The sequence below is a fragment of the Babylonia areolata genome, chromosome 31 (genome assembly GCF_041734735.1).
Source record: "Babylonia areolata isolate BAREFJ2019XMU chromosome 31, ASM4173473v1, whole genome shotgun sequence".
NCBI classification, from domain to species: domain Eukaryota; kingdom Metazoa; phylum Mollusca; class Gastropoda; order Neogastropoda; family Buccinidae; genus Babylonia; species Babylonia areolata.
Genome location: NC_134906.1, coordinates 20,628,889 through 20,648,888, shown reverse-complemented (window position 1 = coordinate 20,648,888; position 20,000 = coordinate 20,628,889). Strand labels below are relative to the sequence as shown.

Below are 20,000 nucleotides of genomic sequence, written 5' to 3'. Positions count from 1 at the left end.
CCCGTGTTCGGGATCCCACACAGTCACGTGACTCTTCTGCAGGAAGCGGAAGTGACGTGTGTACACGTGCAGTTCTTCCTCGACGATTTCCTTCAGCAGTGTGGCGATGCTGTGCAGGTGTTTCTTCAGGTTGTCCTCCACTTGCCAGTAGTTGTAGGCCCACACTCCCTGCACAAAGTGTGTACGTGTACATGATTGTTCAGACTTGGGCTTCTCGCTTTTTTTTTTTCTTTAATATAACGTCTTTTCACTATTTTGTGAAGTGTAAGTGTGTGTGAGTGTGTGTGTGTGTGTGTGTGTGTGTGTGTGTACATGTGCGTATGCGTGTGTGCGCGTGCGCGTGCGCAGGCCCATCTAATCACATCAAACACAGGATATTACTTGGAGATTACATGTTGTCCTTATACTCACAGTAACCAGCTGTTTATTTTTTATTTTATTTTTTTTCATCTGGATCTAATATTACCAGGCTGCTTCTGACTTTTTTTTATTACAAAAAATGAATGTTCTATATGTTGTGTGAAGTTGTGATATAAGGTACACATACTACTCTTTGCGCATAGCTGATCATACACAAGGTGACTTGATTCTAATGTAATTGAATTGATTTTATTTCATTTAATGCAGCTTGACTGACCTGTTGGTAAACCTCGTTGGACATCCCCTTGAAGCGTTTCATCGACTCCATGTTCATGACGTCAGACATGACCTCATTCACACGAGCGGAGGCGTTGTAGATGGCAGCAGTGTATCGCTCAGGCACGCGCAGCGCGCTCAGTTTGTTGCTGGCAGCCTCAATGTATGGAGTGACGTCCAGGGACTGGATGTAGGGGTGCTGAGTGAGGTTGTGGACTGCCCCTGCACAGAACACGTCATCATGGATTACTTATACCACAAGCGGCTACTCCAAAAAGTACAGTCAGTCAATCAGTCACAATGAATCATATCCAGCTTTTAGGACTCTTGAGATGCTGCCTGTCAGTGCAGAAATAATCAAGATCTAAACAGTCATTACGCTAATAGCTCCCCCACCCCCAAAGCAGCCAATGATCTGTTTCTCAGACCAACCCAAGGTATATAAAAGAGAACTGCGTAATCAGCAACCATTTAACTGCAGACCTAGTCATCAGCCTCGTCCGTATGTTATGTGTAATGTTTGGCGTACATTCAAGTGAGAACATGCGTTGATATGCTCTGAGTGTGTAAGTGTTGGGGGAGGGTGGGGGGGGGGGAGGGGGTGCGTGCGTGTTTGTAAGCGTACACATGTACTTTTACCTTTATGTAAATGCATATGTGTCAAAATTCTTAATGTGTTAATCATTAAAATGAGACGGTAGACGCACCATGCACTTAAAAGGACCAACGAACGACAACAAAAGTGTCATGTCTGGCAAAGTTTTGCAGCAAAATTCACTTTGAAATCTAATACACTAGCATGCAGGGTGCCTCTGTCATTGCGAGACACGCAGACCGAATCTCACACAGAGAAATCTGTTGTGACAAAAGAGTTGTACAATACAATACAGTTACACCACATCCATGGAGTTTACACACTTTGTGTACAGTGTTTAGCTATTTAAACAGAAATGTCGTCCTACCTGACACGGCGTCAGAGATGTGGATGCTGTTCTCTCTGGCTGCCAGAAGGTACCTGTCCAAGGAGACCACTGTCTCTGTAAGGTGTGTCACTCCGCTGTCAATCAGCTCCTGGAACACACACCCAGCCGTTAACATCAGCCACGTGACTATTGATGTCAACATAACGTCATATTATTGTTTAGATCAGCAGTTATGAAATATGTCAGATGGTATGTCAGAGTAAGATCATGAACGATCACATCAGTATGTTCCTCAAGCCGAAATAAAATCACCATGTTTTTAATGGATGTTGGAACTAATGAACAAGGCATTGAACAATAAGACAGCCGGGATTCGAACCAACCAGTAAGAGAGTTACCTCAAACTCCTGCAGCAGAGAATTGACGGACTGTTGGTAGTACTGCCCTACAGGGTACTGTGTCATGGTCTGCACAGCTTCCTTCATCTGTTGGCTGATGGCGTCTGCTTTCTGCTGGTAGCTGTCTGACATCTCGCCGATGTATTGCCTGCAAACACACAGGGTCTGAGTGTTGACTGTGTGTTTTAAGTGATATCTGTCTGACATGTTACTGATATATTGTCTGCAAATTCACATGGTTTGAACATTTACTGTGTGTTTAAGCGATATATGTGTAATATGTCATCAATATATTACTGACAAACACATGGTTTGAGTATTGACTGTATGTTTTTGATGATAACTGTGAGCCATTTCACCAATGTGTTTCCTGTGAAAACGGCTTCTTTTTTTTCTGTTGATGGCATTCTGATGTTGATATAGTCTACTTTCAGAGGACAACGTTTCAGTTCCATGACAACTATACAACACAACGCAGCATAACACAACATAATGCAATACGATACAACACAACACACCACACTGCACCGCACCACACAGCACAGCACAACACAGCACAGAACAAAACAGCACAGCACATCACAACACAACGCAACACAGCACAGCACAACACGACACAACACGACACAACACAGCACAGCACAACACGACACAACACAGCACAGCACAACACAGCACAACACGACACGACACAACACAACACAACACAACACAACACAACACAACACAATATGATACAGGGGGTGCAAACACCCATGGCCTGAACAAATCCTTCTTTTTTTTTTCTGATGGTACATTCTGATATATCATTGCGATCATATTTCCATCTCTGGCCTCTGCCTGTTCTTGTTTTCTACTGAAAACTGTTTTGATGTTTCACCATGTAGGTTCTTGCCAGATGACAAAGCTCTGTTCGTGAGATCAATATGGATCAAGTGGTGCGACAACACATGGGTAAAAATAAAACGATTTTTGTTTATGTTTTACTAATATTGCCTACTTTTCAGTGGACGATGTATCAGCACGACACGACACGACACGACACAGCACGGCACAGCAGAGCACAGCACAGCAAGGCACGCCATGGGACAACACAACACAACACAACACTCACTGCAAGGCCAGGTAGCGGTCAGACACTGCACTGCCCATGTTCTGCAGGAAAGGGTGACGGCGGTAGAAACGGTTCAGCTGACGTCTCAGGGTCTGCAGCTGGGAAGCGACCTCGTTCATCTCGCTGTGGAGAAGGTCCACCAGAGGAGTGAGGTCCTCGGCCAGAGCTGCTGCACTGCGGGAATACCTCGCCGCCAGCTCCTCTCGCACGGCGTCACTGACGCTGTTCACGGTCTGCTTGCTGCGGGAGGCGTAGTTGTTGAGCTTGGCCATGCTGGATTCCTGCAGGACAGAGGGGGGCACGTGCTGGTGACGTTTGGACAGGTTAGGGTACACGGTTAAAGGTCCCATAGCCTTTTACGGCCAGCAAGAGCAGTGAATTCATCATATCCACTGTGTCTGGGGCTCGGCATTGGAAGGCGGGGCCTGATCTCCTCCTTCAACTGTTTTAACCTTACCCTACCGATGTCAGGTTACCCATTTACATCTGTGTGGAGTGAGGAAAAATTGGAGAAAAGTGCCTTTCCCAAGGACACAACTTTACACTGAAACGGGGCTTTGAACCCTGATCACCATTTCAAAGTAATTGTCTGAAAAATCAATGGATCTGTCTGCCTGTGCTGTTTATTTTAGGTCTGTTTCTGCACAGAAACTTTGGATGCTTTTATCACGCTAATAAAAGTTCAGGTCGTGATGAATTTATGGAAGTGAAACTACATCCTTTACAAAATAAGATCAACAAACATCACCAGAAGAAGGAACTTCATGTCACCTGGTGTTCGCGTCATGCTGTGTATCGGTGATACAATGTGTGTTCTTGCTCCAGGCAAGTTAACTAGAGATACACATGTCATGTCTGTGTAGTGTTTTCCCTGTTATCATCCTCCATACTTCAGGAATTTTCACGTTTCAAACATCCCAACATGGGAGAGTTTCACTTTACCTGCAGCTCACTCAGGGAAGCAGAACGCCAGTGCAGACGGGAGTGGAGGAGGGTGGAGGTGTTCAGACGGAGAGCCAGAAGAGCGTCAGTGATGACGTCAGTCACGTGATCCCGGTAGACTTCCGCCTTGATGGCAGTGTCGTTGACGTAGAAAGCCTTGAGGACCAGGCTGCGTTCTGGGTGTTCTGTAACCATGGACAGGAGAGGGACTGAAGAGTGTATTGGCCCATTATCTGACACATGTCTGTCTCTGTCTGTCTCTATCTGTCTCTGTCTGTTTCTGTAATTGCTTCATAGCACATCAGCATTCAATTCTTTGAAAAATGGAAGAATAATTGCCACAGCTCAAGCACTTGATGCCATTGTTTCTGTTTTCAGGCAATGATTCAGATTGTGCTGTGTATACCTGTATACCTTTCACAACTGCACATGACATGATGATTATTTCAGTACTCAAAAACATTTACACCAGGAATTAAATAATTGTTTTCTTTTGTTTTAATTTCAGGACAGAGTTACACATTGGATGTTGCAATAATCATATGTTACAAACAAATGTATGGCAAGTGTGAACATCAATCACAGTGACTGACCGAGATCGTAGTTGGTCTTGAGGCTGAAGGACCGTTTGTTGGTGTCCAGGGTGACGTCAGTCTGGATGGTGCGGTCATCGTCATAGCTGTTGGTCAGACTGAGGGAGTAAGGTTCCACGCTCTTCACCTGTCCCTGCATCATCATCTTCTTCACGGGGCTCGCCATCTGTCAGCAAAGTCAACAGCTCTGTCACACCTTGCCGGTAGCTTCACATGATTACAATTTGTCAAAAGTAAAAGTATATCATTCAAAGAAATGGAATCCATTAACATTGTAGTTTACCACTTGCAAAGGAGATTGGAATTTTAACCTAACATTTCAAATGTTGAACCTGCATGGTTCTGATATGTGAGAACGAATACGTATGTTTAAGTGTAACCATACTGACTGGCACGTTCACAGTTACCATGATAACAGTTACATGCCACCCACCTCCATTGTGAGTTGCCGACGCAGCTGGTCGATCTCTCCTCTCAAAGCCATGTTCTTGCGCTGACGGCGAGAGGTCAGGTACCAGGTGTCAACAGCCGCCGAGTACCGGTCCTCAGTGGCTCCAAGGTGAGAGGTCATGGACACGTCGAGGTCAGTGTGAGGGTGGGTCAAGGTGAGGTGAAGGGTGTAGTTGCTGCCGTTGTCCCAGGCCCCTGCAGTGTCCTGCAGTTTGGAGGTGAAGGTCAGCACCTTACTGGAGTCCTGGGAGTAGGAGAGGGCGGTGGTGGCGTCCAGGAGTGTCTTCCCTTGGTTCACGGCCACCTCGCTTTTCACGTGCACCTCCTGTCACACCACATGAACATATGTATACAATTGGCTTGAGGCCATCATGCTTCCCCCCCCCCCCTTTTAGTTCATAAAAAAAAAAAATGTACTGCATGATCTTTTCTTGTTCTTATTCTTCATTCTTTTCAACTACATTTGTGGAAGATGGATATGACACCATACATTCATGAAAAAAGTTTTCGTTTTCTTTATTTGGGGATATCAGAAATACAGCACTTGAATATCAACACATTAGTGTGTGTGGATACGTGCGTGAGGCAACAATTGTAAGTACAATATTCCAGACACACACACACACACACATACACACACACACACACACACACACACACACACACACACAAAAAAACAACAACAAAAAACAAACACCTCGAGACAAATTAGAAAATAGAGTACTGATACAAAAAAAAAAAAAAAAAAATGTTAGTCACATGAAAATAATAAATCGCAAACCTGGTTGATGGAGGGGAGACTGAGAGTGAGGTCGGCCTTGTTCTTCTCGCCAGAAGTCCACCTGGTCTTGAGGGACACCTGTTTGTTCTGGTCACGGTCAGCGTCCCAGTGGAGCGTGGCGTCCATCGCACGTGACACAGGACTCTGGGACACAGACCCGCTCATCTGCACTGCACGCGAGATCACTCCGACCTTCACCTTGCCCTCGTAGCTCGTGCTGGAGAGACGGCTGAGGTCACTGAAGTCCAGGGTGTAGAACACTCTACGGTTGCTTCCCCTGCCCCAGTAGAGCTCGCCCTGGCTGGCGGTGTTTTGTGGGCTGACCTGAAGGTTGTACTTGGCTCCCACTGTGCGTGAAGGGTGGATCACCTGCACAGTGTCAACGAGGGTGTGGGATGAAATGTGTGTTGTGTCTGGTTCACATGAGGCGTGAGGAGGAAGAGAACAAGTATTTCAGCGTTATGAGATGTGTTGCAGTTGCATATACTTCAAAAATCGATTAAGCCTCTCATAGGATACAGCAACATTAACCATTTCTGTTAAAGGAATATACTTGACCACAGTTCCTTAAAGGAACGCATGTCTATTGTAGGTAGTCTTAAACTAAATATTTATGATGTATATCAGGAAACAAAATGGATTAGATGCATTAAAGTGTTCAAAATTTAACCAAGAACCTCATCTAACTTTGTAACATTGATAGCAATGATGGCATTTTACTCAGATTTTCCTCACTCCAGCCAAGGTGTGAACAGGCACCTGACCTCGGTTGGGGAAGGTTACAACAGCTGAAAGAGAGGATTGGGCCCCACCCACTTTCACATGCTGAGCCCTAGACACAGTGAATGTGTATAAACTGCCCCGATGGCCGTAAAATGCTACGGGACCTGTTAACAGTGGTGTGTGTCGCACTGACCTTGAGGTCGAAGTCATGCTGAAGGCCGTTGGAGTCAGTGGAGTCAGTGAAGCGTGAGGTGACACGAAGGTTGCTGTTGGGGTCGTTACGGTCCCAGTCCAGGCTGAGCTCAGCGCCCTCGTCAGTGCGTGCCAGGGAGTACTGCATGGAGTAGGGTTCAGTCAGGGTCACGGTGACCTGGGGAAGGTCAGCGGTCAGGGTGGAGAGGTCAAGGTCCACCAGCTTGTCTCCGTTCACACTGCCTGTCATCTGTGTGGGAAGAAGAATGCGTCTCAATGAATTGCTTGTGCGGACAATCATTGGCTGAACTATTCTTTGTTTAAAGAGTCCATTTCTTTCACCAACTAATTAACCTACTGGCTGATGTATTAACTGCATGTCTCATTCACTTATAACCAAATTATCACTGACTTATATTTAGCTAGTCTTCCAATTCGCCAATGCACAGCACTTGTCAGTACAGACACCGTTTCTCTCTTTGCTACATGGATGTAAAGTTAGACACCACACCTGTTGCTGGTTTTGTAAGTCTTCCAATGCGCGTATGCTTTGCACTTTTCAGCAAAGATATTTCTCTGTTTGCTATCTGGAGGTAAAGTTAGACAGACACTATGCGTGTTGCTGGGGTCAGCTCACAACTTCTGACATTCCTCTCACCTTGTGTTCATATTTGCCCTGGGTGGCATGATGCTCAAGCACCCAGTTGGTTCTGCGCGCTGCCTGGAAAGGGGTGCTGAGACTGACATCTGTGTGCAGGTGGCGCTCGTTCCAGCTGTTGTCATGGCGCCACGTGCCGTCCATGACGATCTCCTGGTCACCTGACCAGCCCAAGATCACGTGGCTTGTTTTCTGGGAGCCGCGTTCTCCGTTGACCATCTGGAGGAGGAACATTAGCAAAGACTTAGAACGATAGTTCTCACTATCAGGGTGCACGTACAAGTTCTCGTATGGCGGTTGTATAACTCGAGTGTATATTCTGACCTATTTGGTACCTGTGACCAAAATCAAAACAACTTTTCAGGAATGTAACACCACACTATCACTGGGATGCATACTCTGGATTTGGATGAAAAGTCTGACATTGATTCTCTCTCTCTCTCTCTCTCTCTCTCTCTCTCTCCCTCTCTCTCTCTCTCTCTCTCTCTCTCTCTCTCTCTCTCTCTCTCTGCCTCCCTCGTTTTCACTCTCAGTCTCAGACCCTTCAGCACATACAGACGGTTTCACATCACCTCCATCTTCCAGTCCTTCACGCCTTCAAAGGGCGTGTCCAAAGAGCCAGCAGCAGTCAGATCGAAAGGCGAACGGTAGCTGAGACTGGCTGAGGCACTGACAGCATCCAGGAGAGGGGTGCTGAGGTAGGCGGAGCTCTTGAAGTCTTCCACGCTGCCTTCGTGGCTGGCGCGTGCCTCCAGGGTGTGCCAGTCAGCGTGGGGCGTGGTCAGACGAGCAGTGATGGAGTTGGAGCCAGAGAGGGAGGACTGGAGGGTGTAGACATGGCCCTGGCCAAGGTCCATCTTGCTGGAAACCTGCGGGGAGAGAGAGAGATGATCATGATGATGATGATGGGGGAATTGGTAAAAGCAAAACACAACAATAATATCAACAATGACGAAAACACAACACAAATATAACAAGGAACATGAGTGGGACATCGATAACAGTTAGAACAATAATAATGACAACAGGAATAATGAAAAAAGAAGAAGAAGAAGAAACATTTGTTTTGTTGATTCATCCATTTTGTATTTGTTTAGTAGTATTGAAAACAAAAAGAAAAAATCAACAGCAATAATGACAACAAAAACATAATAGATGTAATAGTTATTTTGTTTGTACACGCAATGCTTATTGGTCCATTTCATATTTATTTGAAAGGTTTGTTAATATTAAAAAAATAATCCTCAATTCTTTCAATTTTTTGTCCATTTCTTCTTCCCTACCTGCATTGAAAGAAAAAATCATCGTTTTATCTTTGCTGTTTTTTTTTTTTTTTCTTCTTCTTCTTCTTCTTTTTTATTCCTTTGTCCCTCCAATCCTTGCCACCTTCCTTCCTTCCTTTCTGCAGAAAGCTGGTTAAACTAGTCAACAAGTTAAAGAGCAGAGAACTAATCACTGACCTCCTTCTTTCCCCAGCCATCATTCTGATAGGTGCCAGTGGCGGACATTTGTTCCCAGTTGCTCCATGGGGTCTTCATGGTCAACGTCACTTCCGGGTTAGGGGATGACGTCACACGCAGGTCACCAGTCAGGCGTTGGTCACCGAGATACTCAGCACCAGCGTAGCACGCGAATCCATCTGGATAATGATAATGGTAATGGTAATGGAGTGTAACAAGGAACTAAGAAGAAGAATTATAGCTATTACTGCCTCTACAAAACCAACAATAAGAAACACACCTGCTACTCCTACTCCTACTATTCTTCCTCCTCCTCCTACTGCTGCTGCTGCTGCAGCTCCTGCTATTGCCACTACTACTACTACTACTACTACTACTACTACTACTACTACTACTACTACTGCTGCTGCTGCTGCTGCTGCTGTTGCTGCTGCTACTATTTTCATTCTTCTTCTTCTTCTTCTTCTTCTTCTTCTTCTTCTTCTTCTTCTTCTTCTTCTTCTTCTTCTTCTTCTTCCCATATTAATGTGTGTAATAGATAACAATAACAACAACACCACCACTATTACTACTACTACTGCTACTAATGCTGATGCTGCCAATAACATCAACTTCAATAAGACAGAAGTGCTGTGTTGATGATGACGATAACATTAATGTTGCTGTTGCTGCTGCTGCTTTAGCTGCTGCTAATACGGATGCCTGTCTTAGAGGTGTCACCAACTGTTTAAAGACACCCTGTGGCTCCTGTTCAGCCTCACCGTTGTCAGCAGTGTGCCTGTACTCAGCACGTGTCTGTGTCCAGTCCTCAAAGGGCGTGGTCAGCTCAGCAGTCACCTCCAGACGTTGCCAGGTAGCGCGCGTGAAGTCCAGCTTGCCTGCCACTTCCTGTCCGTCTGTGTACTCCACTTTGGCTTCCGTGTTGAACGTGAGGCTCAGCTCTCCGGTGTGTTGGAAGCTGGCGCCCACGTCTCTGTGAACATCACGTGCAGATAGGCGTTAGCCTGGGAGAAAGGGCTTGGTATTGAGATGATTGTGTGAGACAGGTATTTGTCTGGGAGGAAAGAGTTGATGCTGAAATGATAGTGTGAGATAAGCACTAGTCTGGGAGAAAAAGGTCTGGGTGCTGAAACCATGATATGTGTCACTTTGGAAATAGTGAGAGTGAAAATGTATTGACAACCATTTGTATTGCCAGTATCACATGCAGATAGGCATGAGTCAGGGAAAAAGGTCTGCACACTGAAATCATGGTGTGTGTGGCTTTGGAAATAGTGAGAGTGGAATTGTATTCACTGTCATTCGTGATGCTAGTATCTCTCTTTGTCTGTCTTTTTTCTCTTCCCCTTCATCTTGTTTTCCTTCTCTTTGTTTCTTCTTTCCACTTTCTTTCCTCTGCTCTATCTTTCAAACTGCTATTGCTGATGAATATTCACGTGTTCCCCATTTCAGTCATTTCAGGTAATGTTTACACTAAAAGTCATGATGTATCAGGTGACTGCAGTAAGAGATAAGGTAGCAAATAATTTATTACCTGAACCCATCGAAAGGAGTGTTGACATTGACATTGCCCTCGACTCTGCCAAACTCGTTCTTGAAAGAGGCACTCACAGCGGCAGTCTGACCTGCCGTTTCCCCTTTGGCTTCCAGACTGACGTCATTCCAGGGTCCCTGACGACGCAAGAAGAGACTGTGGTGTTTGTTGACGTCACCATAGGAGTAGGTCACCACCTCGCTCACCAACAGCAGGGGACTGTCGTCGATCTGGAATTCGAGCTCATCAGAAAACTGGAACTGCTCACCGTACTTGTACGTCTGCAAACACAAAGGAAAAAAGGCTATAGATCGTTTTATATCTCATTTGGTACTACTTATTCTTTTTGCATGTGTAGGTATGTATTTCTTCCTTTTTTTCACAATGGGAAAATAAACCAATTAATTAGCAAAGCCATGTATTTTTGTCATCATGACAGGAAAACGTGGCCATCTTGCTTTTACCATTTCCAGGAATAACAGTAAAACCAACCTAGTGTTACCATCACTGAAAAACAAACATCAGTTACACAGTTATGTTCCTTCCATGACTAGAAATGCTACTGTCGACAAAACACTACCCACCTGTTTCTTGGTGAAAGAGGTCAGCCCACCCTGAAGGTCGAAAGTGGCAGTGAGGTCAGAGGTGAAGGGCGTCTGGAGGTCAAAACGAGAGCTGAAGCGATCATCGGGATAGGAGACAGTCAGCTGACTGGTGGCACGCTGTGCCTCTCCATAGGTCATGGCTCCACTCCACTGCACACTGCTGTCACTGAGGGAGAGGCTGTGGATCAGTTCAGTCATGCGGAACCCATCGTATGGTGTCTTCACGGTCAGCTGCACGTTCTGGTCTCTGCGCAGGTTCACCTGGAAAAGGTCGGGGTCATGGTGAACGAAGTGCTGTGACTGTCGTGACTGTATCTGATGGCAGTATCATGCATCACCTTTGTTTTTTTTTTGTTTTTGTTTTTTTTAAATAGTTAAATGGTTGTTTTTTGTGTTTGTTTTTGTAGATGGTTTTTTGATAGGGCATAAATGGGTATTCCTGATCTTAACTATTAGCCAGAAATGTTAATTATCTAATGTAAAAATCCACCATTACAAACGGCCAAATGAAACAGCAACAGTCTTGGAACCAAAGAAACGAGGGATAATTTCAGAAAAAAACAAACAACAATAACAAAAAAGACCTGCCAAAACGTATTCATAGTCTAATTTTCAATTCTTATTAAAAAAACCAAACATTTATGAGCTTCTGCGATGTTTTGTTTACAGTGATAATAATTTCTAGTATCGACTGTGTTTTTTTCTGTTACATGACGCATATGCTGATGAAATTGAAGGATCAAACTGAATAAGGCATGAATGCAAATAATCATGCTAAACAATGCCAAACCTAATGGAATGAAGTATATATCTTTTTGTATTCAGGGAAATTCCCGCATGTAGCTCACCTTCAGGTCAGCACTGTGTTGATACCCATGGCCACACACCAGCTTAGCGTTACATTCAAACTTGTTGGAGTTCCCAGCATGTTTGTAGCTCAGCCTGGTCATCTCCCAGTTGGTGAAGGGAGTTCTCAGCTCGGCACTGGTCTCAATGCGTCTCAGGCGGTAGTTGTAAAGGCTCACCTGTAATAAAAGATAATGTACTGGGTTTGAATCGATCTTAAGTTTTACTGAAGGTCTGACATGATCCTAAAAATGACTGATTGGAGTGACAGAAAATAATCTACTACGAGCTTTAGGTCAACTGCATGAAATAAGTACGAAAATGAAAATTTATCTTTCATTTTCTGCCTTCTCCTTTGTCAAAATGTTGTAATAATGTGTTTAGTGTTGACAGTGATATATTGCAATTCCCCCATTTTACTGATGAAAATCTAAGAAGAGCTATGAAAAAGAATCAAACATTCAGACACAAGCCTCACCTTTCCAGAGATAGCCTGGCCATCCATGTAGGTGACTTGTCCCTCTGTGTTGAAGTTGTCGGCGCTACCTGTGTGTTTGAAGGTGGCGCCCACCTGGGTGAATCCCTCAAACGGTGTGGCCATGGTGACAGAGCCAGAGAGACCCTCCCTGTTGCTGATGGCAGCTCTAGCCTCTACCTTGTCCTGCATGAGGTGAGCAGCCAGCAGCAGGCTGAGGTCTCCTCCCTGCTGGATGGTTTCCATGTCCCCGGTCAGTGCAAAAGAACTGCCCATGGTGCGGTAAGCGCTGAATGGAGTGATCATCTCCACAGATCCTGCCACGTCCTGGCCCTTGTTGAATTTGGCTGTGATTTCCATCTTGCTGTTCTCGACGTTTCCACTGGTGACCATGGTGATGTCACTCATGTCTCCAGCGTAGCGAAACTGACCTCCCAGTTGGGTGTATCCTGCGAAAGGTGTTGTGACTTCCACGGATCCAGTGATGTCACCAGCATTGTCATACTTGGCAATGGCCTCCACCTTCTCATTCTGTACATTGCCAGTGGCTGTGAAGCTGTTTCTGCCATAATTGAAAGAGGCTCCCATCTGTTTGTATCCATCAAAGGGTGTCATGATTTCAACGTTGCCTCCAATGATACCGTTGTAAACAAATCGGCCAGTGGCTTCAATTTTATTATTTTGCAGGTTTCCAGAGATCGTAGCTGTCTTGCCATCATACCAGAAAGCAGCGCCCATATGCTTGTAGCCTTCAAAAGGAGTGGTGATGTCGACGTTGCCATCGATTTTATCATTATTAACAAATCGGCCAGTGGCTTCGATTTTGTCATTTTGCAGGTTTCCTGAAATCATGGCCTTCTCGCCACCATAGCTGAAAGCAGCTCCCATCTGTTTGAATCCGTGAAAGGGTGTAGTGATGTCGACGTTACCTTCAGTCGTCTCAGCGTTAAGAAATCCGCTGGTGGCTTCAATTTTGTCGTTTTGCAGGTTTCCTGAAATCTTGACCGTCTTGCCATCAAATCTGAAAGCAGCCCCCATCTGTTTGAATCCGTCAAAGGGTGTGGTGATGTCAATGTTTCCTTCAATGATATCAGCATTAACAAATCCGCTGGTGGCTTCAATTTTGTCGTTTTGCAGGTTTCCTGAAATCTTGACCGTCTTGCCATCAAATCTGAAAGCAGCCCCCATCTGTTTGAATCCGTCAAAGGGTGTGGTGATGTCAATGTTTCCTTCAATGATATCAGCATTAACAAATCCGCTGGTGGCTTCAATTTTGTCGTTTTGCAGGTTTCCTGAAATCTTGACCGTCTTGCCATCAAATCTGAAAGCAGCCCCCATCTGTTTGAATCCGTCAAAGGGTGTGGTGATGTCAACGTTACCTTCAGTCATCTCAGCGTTAACAAATCGGCCAGTGGCTTCAATTTTGTCGTTTTGCAGGTTTCCTGAAATCTTGGCCATCTTGCCATCACATCTAAAAGCAACCCCCATCTGTTTGAATCCGTCAAAGGGTGTGGTGATGTCGATGTTTCCTTCAATGATATCAGCATTAACAAATCCGCTGGTGGCTTCAATTTTGTCTTTTTCAAGGTTTCCTGAAATCTTGGCCATCTTGCCGTCATATCTGAAAGCAGCCCCCATCTGCCTGTATCCATCAAGGGGTGTGGTGATGTCAACGTTACCTTCAGTAATGTCAGCATTAACAAATTGGCCAGTGGCTTCAATTCTGTCGTTCTGCAGATTTCCTGAAATCATGGCCGTCTTGCCGTCATACTTAAAAGCAGCTCCCATTTGCTTGTAGCCTTCAAAGGGCGTGGTGATGTCGACGTCACCTTCAATATTATCGTTGTTAACAAATCGGCTGGTGGCTTCAATCTTGTCATGTTGCAGGTTTCCTGAAATCATGGCCATTTTGCCGTCATACTTAAAAGCAGCTCCCATTTGCTTGTAGCCTTCAAAGGGCGTGGTGATGTCGACATTGCCTTCGATATTATCATTGTTAACAAATCGGCTGGTGGCTTCAATTTTGTCGTTTTGCAGGCTTCCTGAAACTGTAGCTTTCTCGCCATCATATCTGAAAGCAGCACCCATCTGCTTGTAGCCTTCAAAGGGGGTGGTGATGTCGACCTGGCCTTCAACGGTACCAGCATTAACAAATCGGCCAGTGGCTTCAATTTTATTGTTTTGCAGGTTTCCTGATACCATGGCCTTCTCGCCACCGTAGCTGAAAGCAGCTCCCATCTGCTTGTAGCCTTTGAAAGGTGTTGTAATGTCGATGTTTCCTTTAATGCTATCAGCGTTAACAAACTGGCCATTGGCTTCAATTTTATCGTTTTGCAGGTTTCCTGAAATCATGGCTGTCTTGCCATCATAGTTGAAAGCAGCTCCCATATGTCTGTATCCATCGAAAGGTGTTACAATTTGGACATTGCCTTCAGTGACATCATCATTTACAAATCGGCCAGTGGCTTCAATTTTGTCATTTTCTAGGTTTCCTGAAACCATTGCTTGTTCGCCACCAAAGTTGAAAGCAGCCCCCATTCGTTTGAATCCATCAAAGGGTGTTGTGACGTCGATGTTGCCTTCAATGGTGTCAGCATTAACAAATCGGCCGGTGGCTTCAATTCTGTCTTTCTGCAGATTTCCAGAAATCATGGCTGTCTCACCACCATAGTTGAAAGTAGCTCCCAGCTGCTTGTAGCCACGGAAGGGAGTGGTGATTTCAATGGAGCCACTGACTTCATTGTCATGGTTATACTTGCTGACGACCTCAATCTTCTTACGCTCCAAGTTAGCAGCAGCAATGACAGACAGATCATTGGAATCTCCTGTCTGCTTGAAGCTGGCTCCAAGCTGGCGGTACCCATCAAAAGGTGACTCCACTTCCAGGGATGCAGAGAGGTCACGGACAGTGGCCAGCTGACCAACGATCTTGGCCTTGTTAGCATTGACATTGCCTGAAAGCTGCAGTGTGACATCAGTGAGTGGTCCGACTCTGGACAGGACGATGGCGGCTTTGTTAGCTTCACCCTGGAGGTTGGAGGAGAGGGTCTGGCTCAGATCCATGTTGTCTTCGCTCATGGACCACTGTGTGTATGAAGACACTTTGTCTTCACCAGCAGAAGCTGAGGCCTTGGTGGTGAATCGGCGGATGTCGCCTCGGTGGTTGACATCGATGTTCAGCTCTGGCAGCACAGAGGTCAGCACGTGCAGTGAAGATCGCAGTCTGTCAGAGGACAGTCTGTGGGCCAGGGTGACATCCATCAGGGACTGGCTGTTGTAGGTCACGTGGGATTCAGCCTTCATGTTGTTCACGTGTCCAGTCCTCTGATAGGAGGCATCCAGAGAGCCAAAGTCGGCAATGGTCGTCTCCAGGTTAAAGGAACCAGTGCACATCTTGGGGCTTGCAGTGTGAGAAAGGGACACCACGCTACGTTCCAGTCCACTGAGGGGGGAGGTGAAGGTGCCACGGACGCTGATTTGGTCCAGGCTCTGGATGGCCAGCTCCATCTTTCCAGTGATGTGTTTGTTGGTCATGTACTGTACGTCTGCTTCTGTTGTCATCTGGTTCAAATCCCCAGCATGTTGGAAGGCGGCGCCCAGACTCTCAAACTGGTTGAAGGGTGTTCGCAGAGCCACAACAGCCTTGATGTCCCGCACAGTGTTCAGTTCCGCCGTCAAGCTGATCTCCTGTTTGTTCAGACTAGTGGTGGCAGTGAGGGCCAGGTCCTGAAGGGAGCCCACCTTGGCAAAAGAGGCGGTGACCAGGTGACGAGGACCTCCCACACGGTACTTGATGTTAGTGGAGGCGCTGACTTGTCTGCTGTTGAAGACAGCACTGCTGGAAGTGTCCACACTGTACTCACGGCCATAGCTGAGTGAGGCCTCAGTCTGCAGGTCAGCTGACTGTTCAAAGTTGAGCTTCATGTCTTGGGTGTAGGGAGTGGACAGGGAAGCCACCAGACGTGCCTTGCGGGAGTTCCACTTGTTCACCACGTTAGCTTCCATCTTCTGGCCACTGTAGACCAAGGTGGCTGTTCCACGCAGGTTGGTCAGGTCTCCTTTACGGGAAACGGCGGCTTCGATCTGCATACACAACAATTAGACCATGTTTACATACAGTTTTGTTTACTGTATGGTTAATGAAGCAAAGATCTAATTATCACAATATTTGGTGGAAAGTAGTGACCGAAGCAAACTACTTTAATGGCACATGGTGAAATTGCTTTAAGTTCCCCTCTTGTATAGCAGACTTTCCACCCATTCTCATGCCTCTGATTCAGTAGACTACTCATTCTCAGACCGGTATTATCCACACTGACAAAATAATTTTATTTATGGAATGATTAATAAAGCAAAGCAATCATCATTACAATATTTTATGGAAAGTATTGACTGAATAAACCTACTTATATGGCACATGCTGAAATAGCTTTACATTTCCCTCTGATTTAGCAGACTTTCCATCCATTCCCAGACCGAAATGATTCACACAGATTATTGCCAATCCATGGACAGGGTGCAAGCACTGCTCACCTTTTCCCATCCTGCCCAAGGCGTGCTGATGGACAGCTGACCATCAGTCTTCATCTTGTTGAAGAATTTCAGGCTGCTGGTCAGTCCTTGTCCAGCCACACTGACGTCAGCAAGGCTGTTGAAGTCGTTCCATTCTCCCTCGTGACGTAGGATGGCAGAGCTCTTCTCCCAGCCGCTGAAGGGGGTGGTCACAGTGACGCTGCTGTCCAAACCACGTGACCAGTCCATCATGGCTGTCGCCTTGATTGCTTTGTCATTGGTGTACATCACCTGAACAGGAAAGAAAGAGAATGGGGATATTTCAATCTTCTCCACATGGTAGGCTGAATTCTTTTCTTTTTTTTCTTTTTTGTTTTGTTTGTTTGTTTGTTTTGTGTTTTTTTGTTTTGTTTTTGTAACTGTTGATTTTAGTTTTAGTTAGTAATGTTTAGCTTAACTCATTGAAACTGAGTGCATAATCTGAACAAGAAAGCAAGAGGGCAAGAATGTTTAATTTTCTACCCATTCTTGACACTATATAATAGTTTGTTTCAAACGTTAATTCTTCACACTATTTTGAGTGTTATGTCTGACTTCAATGTCATGGAAACATAAGGATCTTTGATCATCCAGAGTCTAGTAATGTGCAGTCGAGATGGATAAAAGAAAGCAGGTAGGGAAGAAAATATGCTGATTCATTTTGTGGCATTTGTGTTTATAGTTATATTTGTTTAATTTTCTTTACTGGCGTATTTATTTGGTCTTTCTATCTGGCAGTGGTTCTACTTCAACACAAAACACCTTACCACAGACATGTATGACTGACTGTCACCAACCTGAGCAGAAGCATCCATGGCGGCGTCACGCATGTTGTGTCTGAAGGAAGCACTCAGGGACTCGTAGCCACTGAGAGGAGTGGCCATGTTGACGTCCAGCACCAGAGGAGTGTCAAAGGAGTACGTGCTGTCCAGGGAGTACGTCTGGCGTGGGGAGTATTCCAGCTCCACCCGGGACTGACGAACACGGCGTTTGGCCTTGCTGGATGCCACAACCTGTGGATTGTTCAATGAGAGGATGAAGACAGGATGTGGAATGGATATCATATAGCTGATAATAATTCTATGTGGATGGTTCAAAATAGAAATGGTGATAGTCTGTGTGCTTCTTATTATATAATTGATAACAACCCTTGGTTTCTTTAAACGGTATGTGAACAATCCAAGTCAGGACAATTCCTAGAAGAAACGAATAACTAAACCCAAATGACAGACAGAAAAAAATAATGAGTGCAAAATGATAACACTGATCGGTAAAGATGAGATAATCAATATTACAGATGATTGTCATGGTGACAAGTGGTCTTTCCACTTTGCCTCCCCTTTAATTGAAACTTTGTTCAGCACAGGGATACTTACAAAAATTGCCCTCCATACAGAATACTGAAAACACTGACTCAAACACATCTACCTTTCTTCATCAACCACTCTATAGAGAAAGATCAGGGGACTTCAACAGTACGTTCACGTGTATCTCACCTGGAAGTAAGGGAAGTCATCTCTGGGTGTGTCCAGACGAAGTTGCGCATTGAAGTCATCTTCAGCATTCCAGGTGGCGCTAGCTTCATACTGGCCAGTGACGGGCACGGCCTTGAAGTCAGCCTTCACCTTGCCAGCTGCAGACTGGACGCTCATCTCCACACCAGTGTCTACAACACGCAGCTCATCCCAGGGTGTGGTCAGTTTCACGCGCATGGCACTGGCATCACGCTGCACGTGCGTGCTCAGGATGACGTTCTTGCGCATGCCCAGATCGATGTTGAGCTGGCTCACCACTTCGCTGCCCTCCACCTTGCTGCTCACCTGAGCTGCCAGACTGCGCATGCTTCGCACTGGGGTTGTGACCCTCATGGTGATGTCGAGGTCATCCCAGTTGTTGATGGTAACAGATCCCTCAGCAGTCACCTTCTTGCGTGGTTCCCATGAAAACTGAAATGTTAAAAAAAGACACATCATGTTGAAATTTAGTCATATGCATCAATAAAGCTAGTATTGTAAATGAACAGACAAAATTAATTGTTAGGCTATTCCAAACTCGTAATGGAAGTTCTAGACAAAACATACTGGAACATAACTCTTATTGTGTTACTGTTTTGGAGGAATAAACTGAAACGTTTTCTTGAACAGTAGGGCCAGAAACCTGCTGACTGATCTGCACAAAGAGGGAACATTATACAGCAGCACATATCTCACCTCAGCATTGGCAGACATGGGGAAGCTTTCGTACTTGGCATTGACCTTGCTGCTGATTGGCTGAGTCCATGGTGACGTCATGCTGAAATCCATGTCAGTTTTACTGGCGTCAGCAGTCAGGATCACGTTGTGTGCGAAGGCCTCACGGTTCTCATTCTGAGCAAACGACAGGAAAAAGAATTGGTGTAGAGTCTGCTGGGTACTGTGTCACAGCAATACCACACAGGGGCATACACACATACACACATAGATACACACTTAACACACATACACACATAACACACACAGACACATAACCCACATACCATCCCCCACCCCACCCTACCCAAAACACAGTACCCACTCCACTGCAAGGTGTACCTTACCTTCACAGAGGATGAAGACACGATCCTGCCAGTTCCGTACTGTGTGTTCATCTCAGCACGCCAGTCACGAGCGTTTCTCCATGGGGTCTGAAGAGCCACAGAGCCACTCAGAGAGCCAACTGCATGTGCACCTGTGACGTCAATCTGCACGCGCTTGCTGGCCCCCCAGGTGGTGGTGAGGGTGGAGGTAAGGCCGGAGGAGATGTGGCGATGAGACCAGGTGGTCTTCAGCTGTAAGAGAATCGAACTGATATGTAGTAAACTTTGATACATGTGGGCTGCTGCAGAAAGCACATGCTTTTAAACAAAGTCACGAGCATCGCGTAATCCTCTCTATGTTGTGTTGTGCTGTGTTATTGTTTTGTGTTATGTCATGCAATGTTGTACTGTTCTTTGGAACTATTATGCTGTGCAGTGGGGTTATAAAAAAGGTGTGTTTCACACACACACACACATGGTGGCAGAATTGCACTGGTTTTTAGTGCTGCAGCCTTGGAGGCTAGCTGGCCTTTCAGGACCAACCCAAACGGCGTCTGTCCTAAAT

At 45.6% G+C, this 20,000-nt stretch overlaps 1 protein-coding gene across 1 annotated transcript in view; it reads right to left on the bottom strand.

Annotated features, from left to right (window-relative positions):
* The window catches only part of LOC143276042 (uncharacterized), a 72,542-nt gene that overhangs the window by 1,776 nt on the left and 50,766 nt on the right, over nucleotides 1-20,000 (bottom strand). The window contains exons 58-80 of the mRNA XM_076580429.1: nucleotides 19,457-19,687; nucleotides 19,092-19,247; nucleotides 18,378-18,827; nucleotides 17,679-17,894; nucleotides 16,864-17,133; nucleotides 12,334-16,413; nucleotides 11,858-12,034; nucleotides 10,989-11,270; nucleotides 10,405-10,685; nucleotides 9,632-9,843; nucleotides 8,871-9,049; nucleotides 7,983-8,279; nucleotides 7,411-7,629; nucleotides 6,754-7,002; nucleotides 5,838-6,206; nucleotides 5,040-5,381; nucleotides 4,607-4,772; nucleotides 4,014-4,198; nucleotides 3,072-3,352; nucleotides 1,958-2,105; nucleotides 1,599-1,707; nucleotides 638-858; nucleotides 1-168 (exon numbers count right to left, since the gene is read on the bottom strand). The exon at nucleotides 1-168 is cut by the window's left edge and continues 141 nt beyond it. Coding sequence (XP_076436544.1) covers nucleotides 1-168; nucleotides 638-858; nucleotides 1,599-1,707; nucleotides 1,958-2,105; nucleotides 3,072-3,352; nucleotides 4,014-4,198; nucleotides 4,607-4,772; nucleotides 5,040-5,381; nucleotides 5,838-6,206; nucleotides 6,754-7,002; nucleotides 7,411-7,629; nucleotides 7,983-8,279; nucleotides 8,871-9,049; nucleotides 9,632-9,843; nucleotides 10,405-10,685; nucleotides 10,989-11,270; nucleotides 11,858-12,034; nucleotides 12,334-16,413; nucleotides 16,864-17,133; nucleotides 17,679-17,894; nucleotides 18,378-18,827; nucleotides 19,092-19,247; nucleotides 19,457-19,687 — 9,288 coding nt within the window. The remainder of the gene's footprint in view (nucleotides 169-637; nucleotides 859-1,598; nucleotides 1,708-1,957; nucleotides 2,106-3,071; nucleotides 3,353-4,013; nucleotides 4,199-4,606; nucleotides 4,773-5,039; nucleotides 5,382-5,837; nucleotides 6,207-6,753; nucleotides 7,003-7,410; nucleotides 7,630-7,982; nucleotides 8,280-8,870; nucleotides 9,050-9,631; nucleotides 9,844-10,404; nucleotides 10,686-10,988; nucleotides 11,271-11,857; nucleotides 12,035-12,333; nucleotides 16,414-16,863; nucleotides 17,134-17,678; nucleotides 17,895-18,377; nucleotides 18,828-19,091; nucleotides 19,248-19,456; nucleotides 19,688-20,000) is intronic.